Source organism: Notothenia coriiceps, unplaced genomic scaffold (genome assembly GCF_000735185.1).
Source record: "Notothenia coriiceps isolate Sejong01 unplaced genomic scaffold, NC01 NC01_scaffold00000307, whole genome shotgun sequence".
In the NCBI taxonomy this organism is placed as follows: domain Eukaryota; kingdom Metazoa; phylum Chordata; class Actinopteri; order Perciformes; family Nototheniidae; genus Notothenia; species Notothenia coriiceps.
The window spans coordinates 64,779-87,940 of NW_011333008.1; the positions used below are offsets into that span (position 1 = coordinate 64,779).

Here is a 23,162-nt window from a genome sequence, read left to right on the forward strand (position 1 = left end):
TTGGCTGATTAGTTTTACTTGCTGGCCCAACACTGGTCAAATGATATCCAATGTAGAGTGTCTTTGAGTGAGTGCTAACAGTAAAGTGTTGACCATTAGTTGTTACTTTCTGCCCACAACAGATCTGCATCCCATGCAATCACAACACACAGAACCCAGCAGTCACCACAGTGACCCTAATGCACATAGAGCAAAGGAAAATATGTTATTCAAGATAAATGACCAAACCACCTCAATGTCCAAAGCTTACAAAAAGAAAAACAATATATGCAGTTTACACACATTTCTGAAACATCCTGCATCTGCAATTTCAAGAGTCAAGATTCAAAAGCTTTATTGTCATATAGTTACAATGTAGAAACATTGCAACAAAGTTATATAGGACATAATATAGGCTGATTAGGATGGCAGAGTATTAACAAATGATGGAATGGATTTGGACAACAAAAAAATGGGCAGGTAAATCATTCAGCATACACATAATATGCAGATCAGGGTGTAAAGTTAGGTCTTGAACAGTTTAGCTATGTCTAAATTGATGAAAAGGTTGTATAGGCTTTCATCAAGTCAAATCGGTTTGTGTTATTTTGTACATAAAATGCTTTTTTTTAGGGGACCATGCACAGTTTAAAACCCATATATCAAAATGTGATGCACGGTAACGCTTTTTAGCGTTAACCTGATAGTTATAGTCCCTTGATAATTGAAACAAAGACAGCACAATAACACTCAGTAAAGAGATAATACAAAATTATACAACGAGTAACGCACAATAGTGCATCATAATGTTTGCTTGTTAGATAAAGGACAGTCATAAAGAAAGAAAAAGTCCTCTATTGGGCCTCACAACATTTGTCTTCTCTGACAGAAGGTAAACATGGTCACACCAGAGTTTTTATTTAAGTCTTTGCATAGTAATCGTTCCTAAGAAATTTGGTAGATTAAATCTATGTTGACATGCATCCTTTTTGTTTCGTTAGACCAACCAAGGACATACTTAAATGCCACAGTGGTCATGGGTGTAATACGTTTAACTGTGACATGATCATGCATTTATCATTTAGTGATTATTGTGTTTCAAGATCATGTAATACTAGTAATAGTAGTAAATGAAACAGTGTTTTCATTCTTGAAATATAGATTCCCACTTAAACATAAACCATATTGTTCGGATTCTTTTATGGTGATCTTCTCTATTAACAAACGCTTGTCGGAAATTATTTGAATGCTGCTACAGAAATTCAAATATTGTGTGAAATCCATTAAGCGGTACAGAGTACCTAGGAATTAGCAATTGCATCAGTTTATATTGTTTTCACAAATGTATTGGATATCTTTTTATATTCTCTGTATTTCCTTTAAAGTGTGACAGTTGACGCCTGTTTTCGTCTACCTGTGAATCAGTGTAGAAGACATGTACAATTTCCCCTATTCTTTTTTTAACCAAGCTACTTCATTTTTATGCCAGATCTTTACAACTTTGTGACACTGTAATGATAACCCTGTTAACAATATCATGGCACAAGAACATGCTTTAGTGGTGAATCCCTGACCTCTATGTGTTCGTATAACAACCCTATACATCTGTGATGTTCCTTAGGGATTATTTATCTGTTTTAAAGTATAAAAAAACCTTGAATAACCTTACTTTTTGCTTGTGACACTGATAATGCTGTTAACACAAAACCCACTCATGAAGATATTGTTTACAGAAGTTAAAAGGGCTCCAATCCTTATTAAGATTTATTCCGTCATTCTCAAAGTTAAAATACATATTTGTTTCAATTCTGTAGGTCAAGCACTTTGATAAGCACAGGTTCTGTTCTCAGAATACATTCAACAGATACAGTATTTCCTTGATCCCAACACTGCCCTTACATTATATGACCACAGGATGGCAGCAAAAGCTTATTTTGTTGAGACCATCTGATGAGGAGGCCCGTGATTACATTTCTTCGTGTGCATTGTATTTGGAGATGGGGTATGGTATCAGCTATTGGCGGCAGAGTAGAAGCTGGACTGGTTAAAGTTAATAAGTAACCATACACAGAGCTATCACTGCCGCAGTCATGGGGCTGATCCAGCTGGCAACATTGATGTGTAAATGATCTTGCGGTTAATGTGATTATCTGACAAATACCATTTTCTTTTGGAAAGTCATGGTGTCTTTGCCCTTGTAGGCCTTAATGGCATTAAATGCAGAATCAATTAGATCAAACATTACTGCCTTTTCTGCTTCATTCACTGGATTTTATGCTTTTTTTCACAGTGTTATCCACTATGGCAAAACCCTCCAGAGAGACCAGGAGAGTTAAATTAGATTCCTAAGATTGTCGTTGTTTGACATAGCAATGAATTTAATGGAGTTGAAAGAACATTATTTCCCTCTGAAATGTGGTGGAGCAAAGGGGGAAGAAAAGGAAAGAAAGAACAAGTACCTACAATGTAGGCTTATTCACAGTACTTGAGTAAATGTGCTTTCAACTAAAGGTTAATAGTGAAATGGTATGAATCAGTGGCGTAACTATCAACGGTGCAGCCGGTGCGACGCATCGGGGCCCAGAGCCGGCCAGGGGCCCATGCAAAATGGCATTGACCGAATCACCCAGTCTTCAAAGTAACCAAGCAACCTAAATTATTCTAAGTAATTTTTCTGTCCAATGACCTTGCTCCCTTTCATGTCATGTGATACCTTGCGTGACGAGCGAACAGTTTAATCAACCTGTACTGTACTGTACTGTAGCTAGCAGCAGCAAGTTCGGCAGCATTATAAAAAATGTAATAGCTTGAGTGTATGTCTGTGCGTGTGTGAGCGCATCAGCGTGCGCTTATGTTTGGGGCGATGGGGGGCCCAAAACAATATTTGCACCGAAGCCAATCACAACCTTGTTACGCCACTGGTATGAATGGTTTGAATCTGGTATGATCACACACATCCATCAACGTACTTGTTTCCACTTGCTTGTCACCCTGGCAATTTAGGTTACTATGTCCCAGAGGTGGAAGAAGTACTCAGATCTTGTACTTACGTAAAAGAAGATGTACCAAAGAGTAGCAATACTATGTTACAAGTAGAGTCCTGCAATCAAATTGCTACTCAAGTAAAAGTACAAAAGTATTAGCATCAAAATATACTTAAAGTACAAAAAGTAAAAGTACTCATTGTGCAGATATCCATTTTGGTACAATATAAATTACATGTTGTTCTTAAAATTATTGATGCATTAATGTATTGTATGAATTACTTTGTATTCTGCATGTGAATTTACTCCAGGTAAACTCAAGTCTTATTTGAGTGTTGATTATATTTCACATTATTAATCCATACCTGTAAAGTAACTAAAGGTATTAAATAAATGTAGTGGAGTGAAAGTATATTATTTACCTCTGAATTGTATAGAAGTACAAAGTAGCATATATTTAAATACTCAAGTAAAGTACAAGCATCTCAAATAAGTACAGTACTTACTACGTAAATCTATTTAGTTACTTTACACCGCTGCTATGTCGGTACACACACTACCTCTCTTGAAAGCGACTGCTTTTATGAGATTGTAAACACATAATATGATGCAGTAATAGATGTAATGCAAAATCATATGTTTAACTTGTCTCAGTTTTGTGACAAGAGATGTGAAATTAGTCTTCATTACAGAAGTATACTGTATGTTGCCCTTTTGTTAAAACATCTTCTACCACTATTTGCAACTATTTTACTGCTCTGTCATGTTCAGTCATTATATATTATTTGTGCAATTTTCACATATATTTAGCATGTATACAAGGGAAAAACTGTTCCGTGTTGCTCTTTATTTCAAAACAGGAAAATGTAACATCAAAATTAATATTCAGTGGACATAATTTTTTCAAATGTACACTTTATTTTAAACAAAAGTACAAAAACAAACATCAGGTATTTACAATACTTGCATGGCAATGTTCACTTTCTTTGGTCATTCTTCCAATTTGATGGTTGTACACATGGTAGGCAACAAACAGCTAATAGGAGGTCTGAGATGATCACATGCTGAATCTATTATTCAAGCAGACCCTGGGCAACCTACTGACGACTCACAACTTAATTACATGTTTGTAGAGCCTGCAAGCAACGTAACAACGGTTTCAATCCAAGTTATGAATTATGTGACAATTATTGAATTTGCCTACCAGGAAATGTCATCTTGTACAATATAAATAGCAAAAAGAAAATAAATTCACATACTTCACAATTACGTCCTGGGTTTGATACAGTTTCAAATTTAGTAAATGCTCCTGAAGGGACCAATTTTTTTTGACATGTACAGCTGCGCATATTCCATTGTATTCTACACAAATCTGACATGAAAACATGAACCCGAGTGCACATGACAAACTGAAGCAGTTACAGGTAGATTTTCGAAAGAAGGCAAACATATAATGGCGGCTACTTTGACACAAACACCTTGTCCTCTTTATGTGCTCCCTTACAAATGAACCCAGAGCTACAATCATACTTCAACACTGGTGAAGCACACACATATGAATCCACTTACAGCCTTTTGCCTAAAACATCCTTTCCCTGCTACAGGCTCAAGGACTTCTTCTTGCATGAAAACGAACAATGGCTTTATGTAAAACAATCTGTACAGCCAAATGATAGCCAGTTATATGAGGCGAGTTATGCTATACATTCTGTCAATAATCTACCTGTTTGTGGTATACAGTGGTTATGTTGAATGTACAGTCCTTTTGAAAAAAGAAACAGGCAGATATGAGCTGAGTTTTTTTTGTTTCTCCCCTGGTTACTTTGCACACAATCAAAACCAAAACCAACAAATCAGGTGATGCCAAAGAACTCTGTGGCACATCGCTTACGTCCTGCAACATGTAAATCATATTACCATCTATAACTAATGCAGAGTATAATATACCCAAAGCCCTTTCAGGAATCTCATCTCTTTTTCAACATTTTTTTTATACCTGAATGAACAAACTGAAATCAATGCACAAATAAACAGATATACTACAGTGATTGTTGAAGGCAGAGGTCTTTTGACTGTGATGGCGTGAAGCTAAGAAGCAATGGTGTCCCAATGTCCCTGCTATGTCTCCAAGGGCCAAAGAGTCAGACTAATTCAGGCCTACACATCCTTACAGCAAAGGCAACTGGGCTAGTAGTTATTCTACTTGCATCAACTAACAAAACCCAAACTTCTTTTTCCCCAAATTCCATTCTAACAAACATGAATCCTAAGAGTAGACAAGTTTACACATGTATCAGTAGTGCAGACAAGTTATGTATATCACATACAGTATCCATTCATCTTTTTTTTAGGTTAGGAGGGGTGAGGGTTTGAGGAGCTCAGGTGGATTGGGGGGGGGGTTGGATATGTAATTTTAGTAAAATGCTCCCTGAAACCAAATCCAAATCGTTTTCATCCCAATGTACAGTCGTGGTTTTTTTCCCCCTCAAATAAGGAGGTGATGAGGAATGTGCAAAAGTTCCATGTTCTCACTAGAATGAAAAACAAATACAATGAATGTTATTCAAACAAGAATGACTGTGTTTGTATTTATTTCATTATTTATGCATTCATTATTTGGGGAAAGTGATGGAAACATGTTTTTACCTTTCACATTCCCACAGGATGTTGCCGTTTCTTTTACACCTCAGCTTTTTGGCTGTTCTCCTCCACTTTCTCCTCCAGTTTTTTCTCCTCCTCAGAAGAGCCGTTCTCCTTTTCCCCAGTCTTCCAGCTTCCTTGCCTGTTTAACATAAAACATTGTTACCTGACATGCTGACAAGCCTTTCCTCTATAGGTATTTGCAAGAAACCCAAACACTATATGGTATTATTGTGTGGACTTCACATGGACAGAATAATATCTTAAGTCCACTAGCACTTAATGGAAGCTACGCATATTCCTGCACTTCGATTATTTACTTAAATTAGCAAGCTACAAGTTCATGATCAATCAAGAGCTAAACGCCTTAATTTGGCAAATGCATGGTTGATTACTAAGTGGGTAAAACAGACAACTGTGCCAAGACCGAAAGTTCAAAGCTGATTCACTGTGGTTAATTGTTGTTCGTTAATTCAGTTAAAGGAATAGATGTAAACAAATCAACATTTATAGTGTGCGCTCCATGTATATTTGTTGGGAACTTGGTGTAGAAGAGTAACAGAAGGGGACAATCGATATCTGTTTATTTGCTTGATTGTTTTCTGCTGCAATAATACGTCTCAAATGTATACATCTATAGCTGCTAAAATATACTGAATAATATTTGTAAAAAGATAATTTAACCATGCACCTAAATAAAATCATAATGCACCTTTAGAAAAGCTAGGATCATTACGTAACAGCATAATCATTTTGTTGAAAGGTCAATGTTGACTACTTACTTGAATTTCTTCACGTAGACCAAGTAGGCCAGGCCTAAAACTAGAGTGGCGACGATGAGGGCGACAACAACTCCAACCACCAACTTGGTTTGGTCATTCTCATCTGTTGGAGCTGTAAGACAAAACAGGAACATGAGAGATCTGGGAGAAACATTCACTAAGTAGAAAACTCCAGCTTGACTGGATACTTATACAGGGAGGAAAATAGTCATTATTTGCAATAAATGCATTGATGTATGGTCACATCCGCACTGCGTATGGTTATGACTCATTGACTTAAATGTTAATGACGGACATTCTTAGTTAGTGATTAATTTCATCAGCCAACGGGATTATGGACAATGTTGACATGTTGTCAGGATGCTGGTAGCTCCACTCCTCTCATTCCTTCATCTGTGTTTTATTAATGACCGAAAAAAGTGTCCAAAGATGATTTCAGTTTCGGATTCAGTTGCAGAGCCTAAGGCGAGGTTACAAATATTTAATCTTACAGTGTGCAACATTTTATTTCCCCATAGTCTTTAACTAACCCACCTTCCACCGATTCTTACAAGCAAGAAGACTGCTACAACTTACCTTTTTTATCCATTCTCACCTCCTCAATTACTGAAATCAGATATGAAATAAAATTAACTGCAAATCAAAATAAAAAAAAATGAAAGCAAACTTGAAGTCCAGAAAAGTTTAACCACTCTACTTGTATTCTACTTTTGCATGCAAGTACTGCAGTTCCAGAGAGGGAACAGATAAAGTCCAGCATCCCAACATATACACCACGCAGTGAAGGGGAAAAGAGAGGTGAAATGCTATCTCAAACACGCAGGAATGAGTAAGCAAGAGACAGCAAAGAATGATTTTAAAACTGCAGGCTTTGAGAAAACTGTGTACAAAGTGATACGTGCATGCATGAATAAGATTGTTACAGTGATGATGTGAGAGAAGTAAGTTCTTTACTCAAGAATAAAATATGAAATACAAATTTCTACATGCTGAATTAACGCTGTATAGGTGTCTTATTAAACATGTACCTCTTATTTTTGCCTGGTATGGACTAAAATGGTGTATTACTGTAGGTAACTTAGAGTAAATATATCAGAAAGCTTTATGTCAGTTCATAAACATTATTTTTTTGTAAAAATAAATCTAACTGATACCCATTTAAACAGCTTTAATGTACATACCTGCTAAATTATAGTAGTTTTTGAACAATAATGTAAAGTCAACATGCAGACAGAAAGAGTGAGTTAGCATTTTAGAAAAACATCTACAAAAGGAAGATCACTGAGTTAGTTTAGAGCAAAAAGCGGGGAGAGGCGAGTGGACTGTACTACTACGTTGTACTTACTGGATGACACATTTATAGTTTTGGTAGCCACGCCAAGTTCATTGGACACCGTACAAGAGACAGTCAGATTCTCAATAGGCACCACTCTGATCTTTTGTGTTATCTTTCCATTGACAAAGGGACTCTCATCAATCTGAATGGTAAGAGAAAAAACACATTAGTATATACGTAGGATATCTAAACATGTCATGGCAGCATCCGGACTAAAACCACCAGACTCAGGGACAGTTTCATCCCACAGGCAATAAGACTGTTAAACACCTGAACTGTTGAAACAACATCCTTAATATTCATCTGGCTGCTACTTAAAAATTATTTATCTATATATCTTATTTCAATAACTTGCATATAGACTCTTATTGCACTATTTCACTTTTTTTACTATTTACTGGCACTATATTTTCTGTTTATCTGTGTTTTGTGTTGCTCTGTTGGAGAAGCCTGTGACACAAGATTTTCGGCATAACTACACTGTAGCTATGTTCGTATGAATAAATAAAGAACCTTGAACCTTGAATGAGTGTTTTTTTGTACCACTAGGGGGCAACGTTGGATTGATATGTGACTCAGCCTTTCCATGACAAAGACACCGCATGTGTGCCTCTGGGATATAGACACTTGAGTCTCAGGGGAAAGCCCCAGACACAAAGACAAACTGCCAACACCCTATTTCAGGGTCTTCTACGTGTACAGTACAGGAAGATGTGGACATCTTGGCAATTAATGAGCCTGTGTTCATTCCTTTTCATTGCTATCTTTTGTGAATTAGGATGGGACGAGAGAACAAAAACATAAACTTTGACTGAATTGTAGTTTGTATGTTTTGTTCTTTTTATCGAGTTGATTCATAATGACTCACAGGTTTAAGTTTGGAGGTTAGACATTGACTGAAAGAGCTGAAAAATAGTGTAACCATCCTACACACACCCTCAGATTCACATGGAATTTAAAATGCTTCATTGAGCGGTTCCGCCATCAGTGCACACAGGTACACCACTGAGACAAAAGAGAAAAGAAATGTCCAATTGGAAGCCATTGTCTTTGTGACAGTCTGTAGCGAAACACTGGGTTTCAGCCTCAGAAAAAATAAAGAAATGTTCTCTTTCGAAACACTGAGCTCACCCGTCTAGAAATGTTTGGAGTAGATAAGTGTGGTAGCCGGGGAAAATACTAACACTGCAAACTGCTCTTCACACAACAGGGAGGGAGAAGTCACTCAGTGGCACGGCAAGGCATGAACTGTCTCAAGGCCGAGATACTGAAAAGTCTCAGATCTTTTATCATAAGCTTAAACAGAGTCACATCTTCACATCTCTGCGGGTGATATTCGTAGGTTTGTTTTGATGAAAATGCCATTAAATTGAAACAACTAGAAGCATCTCAGTGGTTTGTCTTCACTGCTAAAGGAGCCATTAGTATATTTCAGTGGAAGAAAAAGTATTTTGTTAAGAAGTTGTGTGATGTACCTAACACCTAAAGTAACACTTTAATTAATCAAAAACGTTGTACCTGTGTAGATCCAGATGAAGCCAGATATTGCGTGCTGCACATAGAAATCATCTACAATATGCCTTGAATACTTTATAAACCATACTTAGACACTGCTGCCTAACTGCTGCAGTCAATGTACAGGAGGACCAAGGACAGAAGATGGATTTCAACCAGTATTGATTTATCATTCAAAGAGGGACCGACAGAAACATTGAAAGCCTGCTGAAGGATCTCTTAAAAACGTAATTTGTCATTGGAGGCGGTCTTTTAATCGTGACATTCAGGACATATTTATGGACATAATATTATGCTATTGTGTGAAATCTTGAAATGGTTTCACATACCTGTATTTGATTTTTAACAGGATTTTTTTTTATGGTTACATGATAAAGGATAATGCCGCAAGAGTATGTACAGTATATGTGTGTGTGTGTGTGTGTGTGTGTGTGTGTGTGTGTGTGTGTGTGTGTGTGTGTGTGTGTGTGTGTGTGTGTGTGTGTGTGTGTGTGTGTGCATACCAGGGTGCCGTTGATGCTCCAGGAAACAGCTGGCTTTGGAGAACCTTCAGCCTTACAAATCAGTTCTTCATGTGTGCCATCTTCGCCACGCTTTTTGGTCAGCTCTGTGATCACCGGAATACCTGCAACAGGACGTAACCCTTCAGATACATCTGAATGAGTGCACGTGTGGCGTGAATGGTTGCATTTCATTCAAGCACAGACACAGAGTTGTCTGATGAGGAACTCACTTGAGGGATAGTTTGACATTTTGGAAAATACGCTTAATTGCTTTCCTGGATCAGATAATTGATACTACTCTTAGTTCTATGGTAGGTATTACGCTATGGCCAGCAGTTGGTTAGCGTAGCTTAGCATAAGGATTGGAAAGAGGGAAACAGCTAGAGTGGCTCTGTCCAAAAGTAACAAAATGTACCTAGCAGTACCTCAGTTTACCAATTACACTTTGGGTTGTCTGAATGTTTAAACATCAGGATATACCAAGTTATTTATGTTTTTAGGCTGATTATGTTACCTGAGCCCAAACCAAGGCTTGCTTATTACTGCTCTTACCTGCTGCTTTGTGGCAAAAGTGGTATGCATCTTCTCTAATCTAACTCTCAACAACAAGCTACTAATAATATATCCTAAAAATCTCTGAGTTCTTACCTTCAACAGTCAGCTCAAGAGAGGCTTTTTGGTTGAGGAGCCCAAGCGTCACCTCACACTCATAGAGGCCAGAATCAGCAAAAGTCAGCTTGGCAAACTTGGGCTCTTTGTCCAATTTAACATTGTCCTGTATCAAATGAAAAGGATGGACTGTCAATAACAACCACACACTTTTCCTACTTGATTCAGGCTTTGTTGTATAAAAGATTGCTTTTACCTTTGTCCAGGAGACCTTTGTGTCTCCGGAGGAATCAATCTTGAGATTTGGATGCAATGCTTCACCGGCACTCTTGACGATATTTCCAGAGGGGATTAAATTGATGTCTAGGTCTAACAAGAGAGGAGAGGGTTGTGAATAGATGGTTCAGAGGCCTGACAAGGGTTGAAACATTCCTGTCGTTAACCACACAACCCTGCACTTGGCTCAATGCCCTGCAAATGCAGCTTATTAGAGGCAGTGTATTTGACACAACACTTTCCTTCACGAAACAAAAGAAGAAAAAAAACAGTAGGACTTTCTTTCATCTAGCAATAAACATAGCTATAAAGAAAATTACATGCGGGAAAGGTAAATGTGCTGACAATCATGCTGGCTTGTGGCCAAACTGCATACTACACCATGTTTTGGTCCCTTACAGTTCACTGTGATGGCCTTGGATGCTTCCATTGCTGGGTCATCAACGAGAGAGCATTTGTATTCACCAGTGGTGTTGCGAGAGACATTAGTGATGGTGTAAGTATCATCGTTTTCCACTTTCACCATCTCTCCCTTCAAAGACATACAATGGCGGGAGATTAGCCTCATTGAAAAGACAACAACACATTAAGCATGAATGGAAGACATCTCTGAGTGCCTCAATGAGATATTGATAAGCACCTGTACCTTAAGGTGGAAGTTAAAGGCGGTTGGAGCTGGGTTTCCATCAGCAACACACTTCAGGGTCATACTGTCTCCTTCCACCAGAGAGTCCTGAGCAGTGACCTGAAGGATGAGGTTCTCTGTGGAGTCTGGGCAGAAAGTAGGAGATGGAAAGTCAGAGGGCCACTTAATGAGCATGTTCCCCTAACAGCTGACTTCAGAGACACACTGTGTCATCACACTACAGAGAGCTCTAGCTTTCTACTTCAGCAGAGGCAAGACTCTTCACACTTCTTGTGAGAAAGTGTTACGACAGTGATACATTTGAATTTAAAGTCAGCACTTAGCAGGTAGCATGAATATTTAATGCGGATTTAAAACAAATTCTGTCACCATGAAAGTTATTGTTACTGTTTTCTTCTTTGTTGTAGCAGTAGGAAAGAATGACATAACAACTGTTAATATAGTCTATAAAATTACAGCCTGTTTCCACTACAAATAGCTTGTATTAGTCTTTGTAATTTGTGGGTCAGGAGCTGCTGCTCATGTAATCCTGAAAAGCCCAGCGAGATGTTGTGTGATGTTGAAAAACATGACTTAAAATTAAAGTCAGGCTATTCAATAGCCGTTATTCTTATCTTTTACTCCAAAAAATATAATAAAAATAGGAGAAAATCACATCACAGTTAAAATAATCATACCCCGTTAAATAATTAAGGCTCATAATTGAAAAAATAACCACTGTTTCCCTATTCAAAAGTGAAAAGGGGAAAGAAAAAGCACAGAATTATTTTTTGAAATCAGCCTTGTATAACATGTTGTGATTGATTTTCTACAAGTGGAGAAACCGACTGGTGCTGTTTTTTTGTAACCTTTCATGTTTCTGCCAAATTAGACTGCATTCAGTCACAACCCACTGGCTTGAAATCTACAATGGTTTGTTTATTTTTTTTAAACTTGAAATAGAATTTGAAATGTCTAACCTTCATCAGCATTTGGATGGCTACCAAAATACCCAGGGTGATGGTCAAGCACGAGATGCATGTGCCATATTTTGGTTGTCTTAGTAGTATCTTCTTTAGAAATATGATGATTACATAACCGTAGTTGCTAGCTTGCAGATGGGAGGATCGATACCACTCTAATATCTTCTCCATTAGATATAATTATATTGCGATAGACAGCTAAGCTCAGCAAAAAGCCTGGGAAAATCCAGGCTGGCTCTGCGCAAAGTTAAACAATTCACCTCCTAGCAAATCACCAATTAACAAGTTAAGATGTATTCATTCAATGTATACAAATCATATTTGGACATGCCAGGCTAGTTGTTTCCCTCTGTCCCAAGTCTTAATGCTAAAAGCTAAGCTAACTTTCTGTAGCGTTATCTTTACTCTGCTGACATCAGAAAGGTATTGTTCTTCTCATCTAACTCTCAGCGGGATTTTGTGTTATAGCAGCTTGAACAGTTCAGCAAGTGTTTTCAGGGTGGGTTGTTTGCGTGGCCTCGGGGACTCACAGGTGATACTGAAGGTTACTGGAGAGGACACGATCCCTGCGGCCAGAGTGTTCTTAGTACTGCAGGTGAACACGGCGTCCGTGTCTTCCTTTTGCGCAGAGTACTCAAGTACGGAGGAGGTGGTCGAAAGGCCAGTCACATCGTTCACCAGCAGCGAGGCCTGGATGGAAATCCCTAGACAAAAAACGAACAACTTTGTTTCAAAATTGCGACATTCTCACTTTGAAAGTGCAGCACTGAAGAACAATGTACAGTAACTGTTTCAGTCAGAGAGAATAAATACATCTGTGTATGTAATATTTCTTAATGTCAACTCAAACCCTAAAGAGTTGTTTTGTTGCTATTACTAATTATAATCTTCCAACAGATTGAAGAATAGGCTACGCACCTTTTCCATCAGCTTTCAGAGTTGTGTTGTTTTTCAGCCATGTGATTTCTGCCGCTGGATTGGAGTCCTTGGCAACACACTTTGCGAGCTAAGGTACACAAATAACACCTTTAAATCATAGCAAATACCTGCACACACATATTGAAAAACAATCAATGTTTAATGCATGTCAAATAAATCTGCATCTCTTTAAGTGACTAAACATCTGAGCAAGTTAGCTTTTTGTAGCACCCTTCCGGCATTTGAGGACTTAGTTGTTTCTACGCAACAGACCATGAAATGCCCCGAGCTCTTCTAAAGCCACTCAGATCCTCTGGGTATTTTAATTGCAGTAAGGGGGATTCTGCTATTTACTAATTCATGAGAATCACTTCAAAGAACTCATTACTGTAGTAACATGGCCTCAGCTATGCCTCAAGATACCTTTGCTCAAGTGCGGGATTTCCCTTGATGGGCTGCTGCTTAAAATAATGTATGTATAAGCAATGTTTATCATTAAAAACCCACCTTTGTAAGTTTGCCAATTTCTAGTTTCTCCGCTTTGTCAGAGATCTCCAGGCCTTCCGGCGTCTCTGCAATTCATAAAAGAGAGTGGGGAGTTAATGTGGGTGATTTGTATACTGCAGTCAGTTATTAAACACCTCAACCAAAGAAATCCAAAAGAAGAAAAAGTTATTTAAGACGATAGAAGCTTGTACTCACTCTGAATCACCACATTAACTGGATATTCTGTGATGTCTGTGATATCAGAGACCACCATGCAGGTGAAAGTGCGTTGGTCACTCAGCTTGGCGGCAGACAGAAGCAGGCTGGATTTTGCAGCCATGCTAACACGGCCCTTGTATTCATCAGTGGTCATGATGGAGACATTCTGGTCTCTCCCCTTGACCAGCAGGTCTCCTGGAAGACCCTCACCTTTGTCCTGGAGAGAAAAGCAGAGTGCACTTGTTACATATCTGTCACATATGGCACTGGCATCCATTTCAAATTAAAAGCACACAGTGTTTGCCCCGATTCATGCATTTTATTATGAAGAGACAGATGCTTGGCACTGCATGTGCACTCAGACTGGGCGTGGTTCAGACATGATAAGTGGGTGTCAGACGGACTCCACCATTTTGAATCTATTGACCTCCACTGTGACTTACATATTTCCATTTAGTGATCAGGGTGTCCTCTGTATTCACTGCTCCATTGTTGCACGGGATTTCCAGTGTTTCCCCATACAGGCCAATAACCGTCACCAAACCGCTGACTGCGAAAGAGAAAAGCAGAGACACAATTTTCAATTAGTTTTTTTAACAGGGCTAATCTGGTTAGCTCCAACATAGCATGACATTTTTTGAATGAAAAGTCAAATCTGTTATTATTGTAAGGGCTTCAAAGTCCCTTCTTACTAATCATATGACTGGCCTACACCAATACCACTTAGTGCTCAGCTAAATACACTGAGAACAGCAGTTTCTATACAGTTCTGCTAATGTAACAACTCCCTTGGTAAAAAAAGAAAAAGAAAACCTCAATCGCCATGGAGACTAAGTGCTTGAGAGGGGGGATGGGATGAGGTGTTTCAATGGGCTGCCATGAGGGTTAGAGCCAGAGGGCTCTGGGGAAGAAGCGGCTGCCATGGAACGACTGAAAATGAGGTGCTGCTCAGTTTTTGGTATTCACATTCACCTCCGTGTGTTGCACGCACGAGTGGGTTCGTGGAGACGAAGATCTGACAGCTAAAACCCAAAACAGCTCATCAGCCAGTCAGTAAAGTGTGAGAAAACAAAGCAGTGGCCAAATCAACTTCCATCTGTCGGACAAATAATGTTTGTGGATTTTACAGGAAGAGTGCAAAACAATGAAGATGCTCAAATGTTCTGCGTGCATTCATCCACAAAATTGTCTGTTTATATTCATGCACAACAAAAAGACTACAACAAGTAAGACTGCAATGCAACTGAAGGTTTGGTCTCACTTTCCCTCTTAACTCAGCAGACCTTTCCTCAAAGTGGAGCAAAGATGGGGCGGTTAATTCATTTGCTTTGTGCGTGATACTCATTTGAATCCCTTTGAATGAAAGTAGATACTTTTGCTATGGTTACCATTGTCTACATTGGGACAGAGTAACAACTGGGATCCTGAAGGCATATTTGCACAGTTGCTTGTGATTTAAGGATGAGCACAAGCATCTCCTGCGTCCTGCTCCGGCTGTTATGTTCCCGTCACGATAAACCCCCTCTTGTCGAGTGTCATTTTCACATAAAGACGATTAAACAAGTTCATCAAATGCTTATGTACTTTTATGCAGCATTACTTTACTAAAGATACACAACAATGTCTGTGTTGACTCAAAGTTTGCCTCCAGTCAACACAGTCTGCTGTTAATGCTGTCCTCCTGCCACTCAGCTGAACAAGTTCACTCCCGACACTTGTCACTCATCTGTATGAGCCGTCAGCTTCAAAACTAAATCTAGTCTAACGCTGAGCTAACCAGAGTCAGTAAAGCCTGTCAGTGAAGATGCCAAACAGACAATTTAATAATGGGATGTTTTACAGGTCATGTTTTGCTGCCTTTTCTTTTCATTCTCATTCAATGCACGGCAAAAATAGATTATTTTCTCAAATTTTAAACTATTTATTCAACAGCCACAATAGCTAACACTAACTGTCTGCTCTTGCACACACTCAAGTAATGTGCGATATATTTAATTTCTTTATAAAAAGTGTTAATTTAAACAAATATATTGAACTTAATACAAATGTTCTAGGTCTCCTAATAAACTATAACACCTCTATACAACTAGTTAGATTGCTGGATCCAAAAATATCAGCATTTATAGAGACCAGGAAACAATAAACACACGGAGAACAAAATGGATATAAAAATGTATGTGGTCTAATGTTTGGTGATGACTAGAATAAAATCTTAAAGCTCTATCTGTGAGTATCAAAGCATTGTAACCCACACACAAAAAAAAAAACAGATACCGAAAGCCCATCACCCCCAGAGACACTATCCATGCATTTCAAAAAGGCTCGGAGATGTTTAATAGTGACAACACAGACAAAACAAAGCTCGCCACATTTCAACAGATGACAGTTGTACCAGGAATTCTTCACCAAAAACAGGGTACAGCTGTCACCTGTCAACTGCAGTGCAATTAAAATGACGGATTCCTCCAATTATTCATGATTTGCCACACCTTAAACCTACATTTAAATGATTTGAAAGCCTATTAAGAGTCTTTCTCCCATCCAGATTTGTACACCTCTGTCCGATCCACCTGAAATAGAAATGCAGATTGCTGGTGTGAACACAGCATGCCCATGTAGCTGTCCTACACTGCCTTGGTTTATCTTTCTGATGTACATTGCTTTTAATAGAACAGACTCTTGTGTTTGAATGGGCTTTAGGCAGAGAAGAGTGCACACACTAGGTGGAAAACAGGAAATGAAGACATGGTGAATCTATTAGGAGGATGGAGTTAATGAGCTCTCTGTGCAGGACCTGGGCACACGTTTTGCATATGTGTCAAGTCCTATGATATCATGTTGCATTTCATATGTAGTGTTACAGTGGCAAAGATAATCTGTCAGTATCTAGATTATGTGCATAATATAATGTGTTCAGAATCTTGTTATGAATCACATTTGTCCTCGTTTGTTTTCCAGGTGTTCTCTCAGGAAAGAGTCCTGCACAACCTGGTCTTCCCAATCTTTCAATTGTTAAGTCAATAGAGTGAGTTGTATTCAGGTTACAATGCAAGAACTGCAGAGCCAGAAAGGTTATCGCACTTCCTGTAAAATAGACTCCTTCAATTTCAAATTCAAATGAGCCTTTTTGAATATTCAAATACAGCTGTGTTCAGCCTCTCTGAGAACTTTAGAAGAGTCTGTATTAAGGAAAAGGCTTTATCTGTACAGATTACACTGTTACACAATGAGAACTAATCAGACTTGTGGAGTTGCAGAAGACAAAAGCTCCTGCTGGTTACTGAGATAAGGTAATCCTTCGCCACAAAAGTAGGTGAACAGTGTGACTTCACGTTTGCAATCACATGCAGGCCCACAATGCATACGGAAGTATTATCACTCCACAGTTGTCATGAGAGAAATGGTTACAGGGAGTCTAACTAAACCGTGTGCTTTGTTGTGTTTGGCCTTATTCTACGTCTACATTGCTCTACGTATTATTATTTAAAATAACAACTGCATTGTGTCTTTTTCCTTTTCCAACCTTATTAAAAAACAATATTGTAGAAAAGCATTGAGGCGATGTAAACCATTGTTATTGATTACAACAGATAAGGAAATATATTAGATATTATATGTTATATTGAATTCACATGTATAAATGGAGCCTACACATGTATTTTGTTTGCCGAAGATCTTTCAAAGACGAGGTCATTTAGAGTCTGTCAATATTAATTATAACATAACTTGTGTTTTGAAGAGAGATGGTATTTGGGATTTGGTTGGAGTAGTGCTGTGTAAAATGCCCTTGTATAAAACCATGTTCAAAGGAGGGGTCTCTGAGACTCAATAATCTTAAAACCCATCAGCTATCTGAATATCAATGATAAGAATTTGGGGGGGATTCTGGTCAATGAATTACACCTCTTTGGCTCTCCAAACAGCTTTTTTACCTGCGTTAAACCAAAGCACGTTTAAATGGGATTGATCGACACTACACATATTACTAATGGAAACAAAAGTGCCTCAAGCAACACAATATTGCCCCATTCTGTGATACACCAAACTGAAGTATTGCGCCATTTAAAAAAAATAATCTCAGCAGCAGATTGGGGTTAAGTATCACTTTATTCCAATGTGCTACATCTGTGTCTTTACAAATCCTTTATTGGCACTTTATTCCACTGAAACCAGAACTTGGCACACCAGGATGGATGTGAATTTCTTGGTACTTATGAAGCTTATGAGTTCTTACACTGGACACAGGATATTAGCTAATACTCTGGCGATGGTAAATCAAGCAAACGACAGGCGAGTGACAGAGACAGGAGGCGGCACCACAGGAGACACTTTCATGTTCCTGATTAAGGCGCCTCTATCCCGGCGAAGAGACAGGTGACGACAGCTCCGATATAAGCTCGCCAGGGAAATCAGCTACCTCCCCACACAGGTCTCTATATCCCTGTTTTGCTACCTTACGCCCCCCTATTTGTGTGTCTGTGTGTGTGTCTGAGTGTGTAGGCAAGTCATTTCAGTTGAAAGTAAACGTAGGCCGAAACTTATTAAAGTGCCTAAAATGAGGATTGTGCTGTGAGAGGAGATCCCATGGCGCATGTCCACAAAGACTTGATGGCAAATAGCCTTGCTTCAGAAGCGCTTCAGCGGCGAGGGGGCAGACAGAACCACTTCAGCTAGATCAATAATACTTGAGGAAAGGCGAGATTCTTATAGTGAACAGCGCTTGTCTAAGGAGCGAGAAATCAAAGAAAAGCTAACCTCCCGTGATATTCTGCTTCTCGTCCTTGTCTTTTCTTTAATATTTGAACAAGTGCTGAAACGAGAAGGGATCAAAGATGTAATAGGCTCTATAACTCATTACTAGCCGTCAAGAAAGAAATAGAGGAACCTCTGTCATGTAGAAAGATGCGGAAATGTTTCGGGAAATCCTTCCGTCTACCACCAGGTTCCCAAGAGCATCCTTTTAGCCATTTAGTATTAAATGAGGTCTATAAGCTTCTGTTTTGAAGACTTAACTCTTATGTTACAGACTACTATGAAAAGCATATGACTGTATTTGAATTCAGTTACAGTACAAGCTTAGGAGGAAGTGTTCCAGACCAAAGAGGGATTTTTTTAACATAAACCAAGCTACTTCCTCACTATCACTGTCTGTCTCTCTCTGTCGAGGGGAAGGGTAGTAATCATGTCACTGATGGATAACTGGCAGCACACTTGCACAACATCCCTTTCACACAGTTTCTCTGTGCAGCAGGCTGAACCATGGAGGTACCATTCCAAATGTCAAGCTCTATAATTTAGCTTTTTTCTGTCTACTGTAATTGCCTGTCAGTGTTGTTACGGTGTAGAACTAAGGGCATCAGTTTGTATTTTATACAGGAGAGATGGTTGACAAAAAACACTAATGTCAACAGCTGAGAGACTCTCCATTTTGAAGCATGGGGATGCATGCAGGACACATTTGAATGTACGTTCAGCTCTGTTTATAGCTATGAAAATAGGATGAAAATAGGATGGGTAGGATGCATCGTTTACAATGTCAACCTCTTTGCTCCTGACTTAAAAAATAACTCAAAAAATGTTGAATGGATTGCATTAATATATTGTTGTTACAAATGTATAAAGGTACTCATTGGGCTGTCTTCCAAGTTGCTGCAATACATAATTATTAAGTAATACATCTCAAAGAAATTAAGGAAATAGCTAATTTATTATGCCAAGGCGACTTCTTCAAACAACCCAAACACATTATCTGACTATCACCAATCCAAAATGTCCCAAATTGGGATCATTGAAGTACTTATTATCTTATCTTAACTTCACACTATTTGACAAAGAAAACCAGCACATTCTCACATCTGAAGTTGTGGCCAGACAGTATTTTGTATTTTTGCTCTATAAATAAATGAATGCATTGATTTTTATATTTTCAAAGTTGTTGCTGAAGAATTGAAAAAAGTATTCCAGTGTTGATATTGACTAGTTTCCCTAAATGCATTGATTTTGCAGAAGTACGCAGCAGGCATGAGTTTGCATAAGTACTTTGGGGTAGACAAAAGCCGCATTGTGTGAAATGAACTGCAGAGTGTGTGACATGGAGATTTCAAGCCATTTCCCAAGCCTCATTTTCTGCCACACCATCTGTTTCAGGGCATAAAAAGCTACCCACCACCCTAAAGATGTCCCCCTGCACCCCTCTGACCTCCAGAAGGAGTAAAGGTCTTTTAGAGGGCAACACTCTGAAAAGGAGGTCCCTTTATGGACAGAAACACTTAGGACAAAGGTTTCATTTTCTACAACGTTACTCACAGGCGCTATCTGCAGTCCAGCTGAACTAGGCCTGTCTAGTCTCTTTGCTTTTAAATAACAACTGCAGATTCTTATCTACAAGTTCGAGAAACTGTGACAAAAATCTAACACATTTATTAGTTTATGACGGAAAAGAGTTTGTGATATTTCTCACATTTATATAACGCTGAATTGATGTATAGCCAGGAGACCAATTTATTTCTTGCACTTATTAAATTAGATGATGTTCTCTGTGCAACACTTAGGCAAGATTTCTCTTTCAAGGCTTGAAAACTTCAATGAATCCACTTCCAACATTCAGATAACAGAAAAGTTGTTCAGTTATCACACTATATAATATAAATACATTTGGCCTTTTCTTTGGGTCCACAATAAATCATTGATTTATATATATTTTTTATGCAAAAATGCTGATGTTCGCTTGATTAATTGGATGAATTGCTACTTTTTGTATCAGATATGTATCAGATTATTATTTTATACTGTGATTTTGACATTCTTGTTTGTAGAAAAAAAAAGCATTATGATAAAAATTAAAAGCCTGCAAATGTTCAAAGCGTACACGAGTCATGTGTGTCACCTCAGGGCGAAACCCTCCTGTGTGGTGCTAAGAAGGAGAATGGACATCAAATGGAGAATTATGCAGAGTATACACCGCACAGTATTATTAGTCTGAGTCTATTAAGCATAATGGCTCCTTTCCCTCACCCCAGCAGCGTGGACACATTTTCAGGCCACCGTGAAACAACAATAGAGTTCATGCTAGGCAAACAAAACCACATGTTAATGCTGCATGTTATTCAGAAGGGAAAAAAAGCAAAATGTGTATCTACCAGGTTTACAAACAGTAAGAGTGCAGTAGCAAAGATTAGAGATGTTCAATGATCCTTAATCATGCACCTTTATACTTTAAAGTACAGAACAATGAATAACCTAATTTGCTTTACACTCTCTTCTCACTAGATATACAATACACTTCTAGTTCAAATTATTTTGAGACATATACATAGCTTTTTCCCCCTCAGGCAAAAAACAATGTTCATTTGCTGCATCATGTGTGGTCACAGACACCTCCAGACGACAACAGGCGGGAACAGGGCTAATGCATCGCCTGCAGTTGCACCTGTCGGGTTCCCTTTGTTGCCTCGTGACTGAAAGTGCTTGCTCCATTTTCTCTGATTTCAGACTCGTCTCCATGACGGCCCTCAGTACCTGTGCAGACCTGCCGCTGAGGGATCAGGTTGCTGCTTCCGCCCCTCGTCGGGGATCGAGGCGAGAGGACAAAGAAAGAGAGGAGGGCTCAAGAAGGAGGAAAAGATTTGTTTAAGCCTTCGGGTGTTTTAAACAACTTGTGTAATTGATGGCATCTTCCCTAAAGAAATGTTATGTTGTTGAAGATAAATCTTTCATATCATAAATCTGTGATGTTCAATGCAGGTTTTAAAAGCCCTCAAAACATATTTTGTATTCAGCTTCTTAGTATGACAGATGGGGTTTCACAGGAAAACAATATAGTGGGCTAAGTTAACTCAGTCTTGGGGCTATTTGGAAAATGATTAATTAGAAATCAGGAGAAACTTTTATTTGATTGTTGCTTATTTGGTCCAAGATTTTTACACCAAGTTTTCAAACACCATTTTTATCAGAGTATTTTTCATTTTGCAGGATTGGATTATTGGAGTTAATTTAGGAGAGTAACCAGTACATGTGTTATATCACATCTTGTTTACTTTAATGTTTATTCCCAGAATACCTGCTGATATCCCCTGAGAACAGACACAAATATTTGTTTCAGCAGTGGGTTATTGGTGTGTAGGTGAGGAGAATAATAGCACTAGAATAATAAGCCCAAAGGTAGCAGTGAGTCCTGCTCTGTATCTCAAAACACAGGATGACTTGTGACTGCATTGCATTCTGGTCCATTAAGGACCCTGTCTGAGTAACATATCACCTTATGTCTACATTCACTTTTTCTGAAGTAGTTGGATAACTATGTTATTCTAAGGGACTGGCATCTAAATGGATATTTCCCGGTGATGTGTTAGATAGTCAAGTTTCCATTAAATATCCTCGAGGCTTCAGTAGAAATATCTCAACATGATGTCTTTGTTTGACTCCAAGGTAATAAGAGAAGAAAACAGACCTCTGGCTGCCAGGTAGATTGGCAAAAGCTATTTCCCATTAGCCCCTCCATTGTAGACATCCTCTTGTACTTTTAACAACAAAGGGAATATATGTGCCATCCGAATTTCTGTACGATCACTAATTGACTGACATTCAAGCTTTGAAGCAGGGTGGGAGATTTATAGATTACAGAAAAAGATTCAAGAAGTACTTGCATGTTCCCCTTTGATTAGCAAGTGATTTTAATATTGGATTTAAAAAAAGAACAATTGCCAAGTGTTTTTAATAAATGATGTTCAAGTTCCCTTAAATCAATGTCTCACTCTAAAGATGCTGACAGCCCAATCAAAGCAGATCATTCAGCTTTGATTGGGCTTAAATTGTTCTGCAAAGCTCCAGCAGAGCACTGAATCCGATACCTGGGGAAAAGCTTTTGTTGGTACTAGAATTAATGGGGTAAATACATGTTACGATAAGGCTTAAGAGCATAGGTATTCAATTAGAAGGGACACACACACCTTTTTCTATAGAGTATCTGTGGGAACGTATGTATGCCTCTGCACATTATTAGCAGTATGACGGGTCATTTTGTTCCATTACTTTTCTGAGCGAGACAGATGAGAAAGATAAAAGCACATTACAAGAAGGGTGATTATCACTCTAAATGACTTGCCATGAGGTTTCCAAGAAATTGATCTTGTGGCGTGTTCCTCGCTTTACACTCGACCACACGAGCATTAGTAAAACCCTCTTTAAAAATGTCATAAATTGCGTCGGCAGATGAGCAGCACGAGTGCGTGGATTGCTCTTAAGACAGCAGTCTGCTGCGGGAGTGATCAGGTGGTAAGTGCACTCAGAGATCTCGTCCATTATATCC

General features: G+C 38.6%; 1 protein-coding gene across 2 annotated transcripts in view; it reads right to left on the reverse strand.

Moving 5' to 3' along the window:
• Window positions 1-5,443: 5,443 nt before the first annotated feature.
• The window catches only part of LOC104941017 (CD166 antigen homolog), a 32,808-nt gene continuing 15,089 nt past the window's right edge, over window positions 5,444-23,162 (reverse strand). Inside the window, exons 2-16 of one of the 2 annotated variants that reach the window (XM_010766054.1) lie at window positions 14,299-14,405; window positions 13,853-14,072; window positions 13,658-13,722; window positions 13,151-13,238; window positions 12,763-12,936; window positions 11,271-11,395; window positions 11,024-11,156; window positions 10,605-10,717; window positions 10,388-10,514; window positions 9,740-9,861; window positions 7,731-7,863; window positions 6,962-6,991; window positions 6,386-6,497; window positions 5,610-5,745; window positions 5,444-5,494 (exon numbers count right to left, since the gene is read on the reverse strand). In XM_010766054.1, the coding sequence (XP_010764356.1) occupies window positions 5,643-5,745; window positions 6,386-6,497; window positions 6,962-6,991; window positions 7,731-7,863; window positions 9,740-9,861; window positions 10,388-10,514; window positions 10,605-10,717; window positions 11,024-11,156; window positions 11,271-11,395; window positions 12,763-12,936; window positions 13,151-13,238; window positions 13,658-13,722; window positions 13,853-14,072; window positions 14,299-14,405 (1,652 nt within the window). In that variant the 3' untranslated portion in view covers window positions 5,444-5,494; window positions 5,610-5,642. The remainder of the gene's footprint in view (window positions 5,495-5,609; window positions 5,746-6,385; window positions 6,498-6,961; window positions 6,992-7,730; window positions 7,864-9,739; window positions 9,862-10,387; window positions 10,515-10,604; window positions 10,718-11,023; window positions 11,157-11,270; window positions 11,396-12,762; window positions 12,937-13,150; window positions 13,239-13,657; window positions 13,723-13,852; window positions 14,073-14,298; window positions 14,406-23,162) is intronic. The other variant, XM_010766060.1, reaches the window with a different exon arrangement.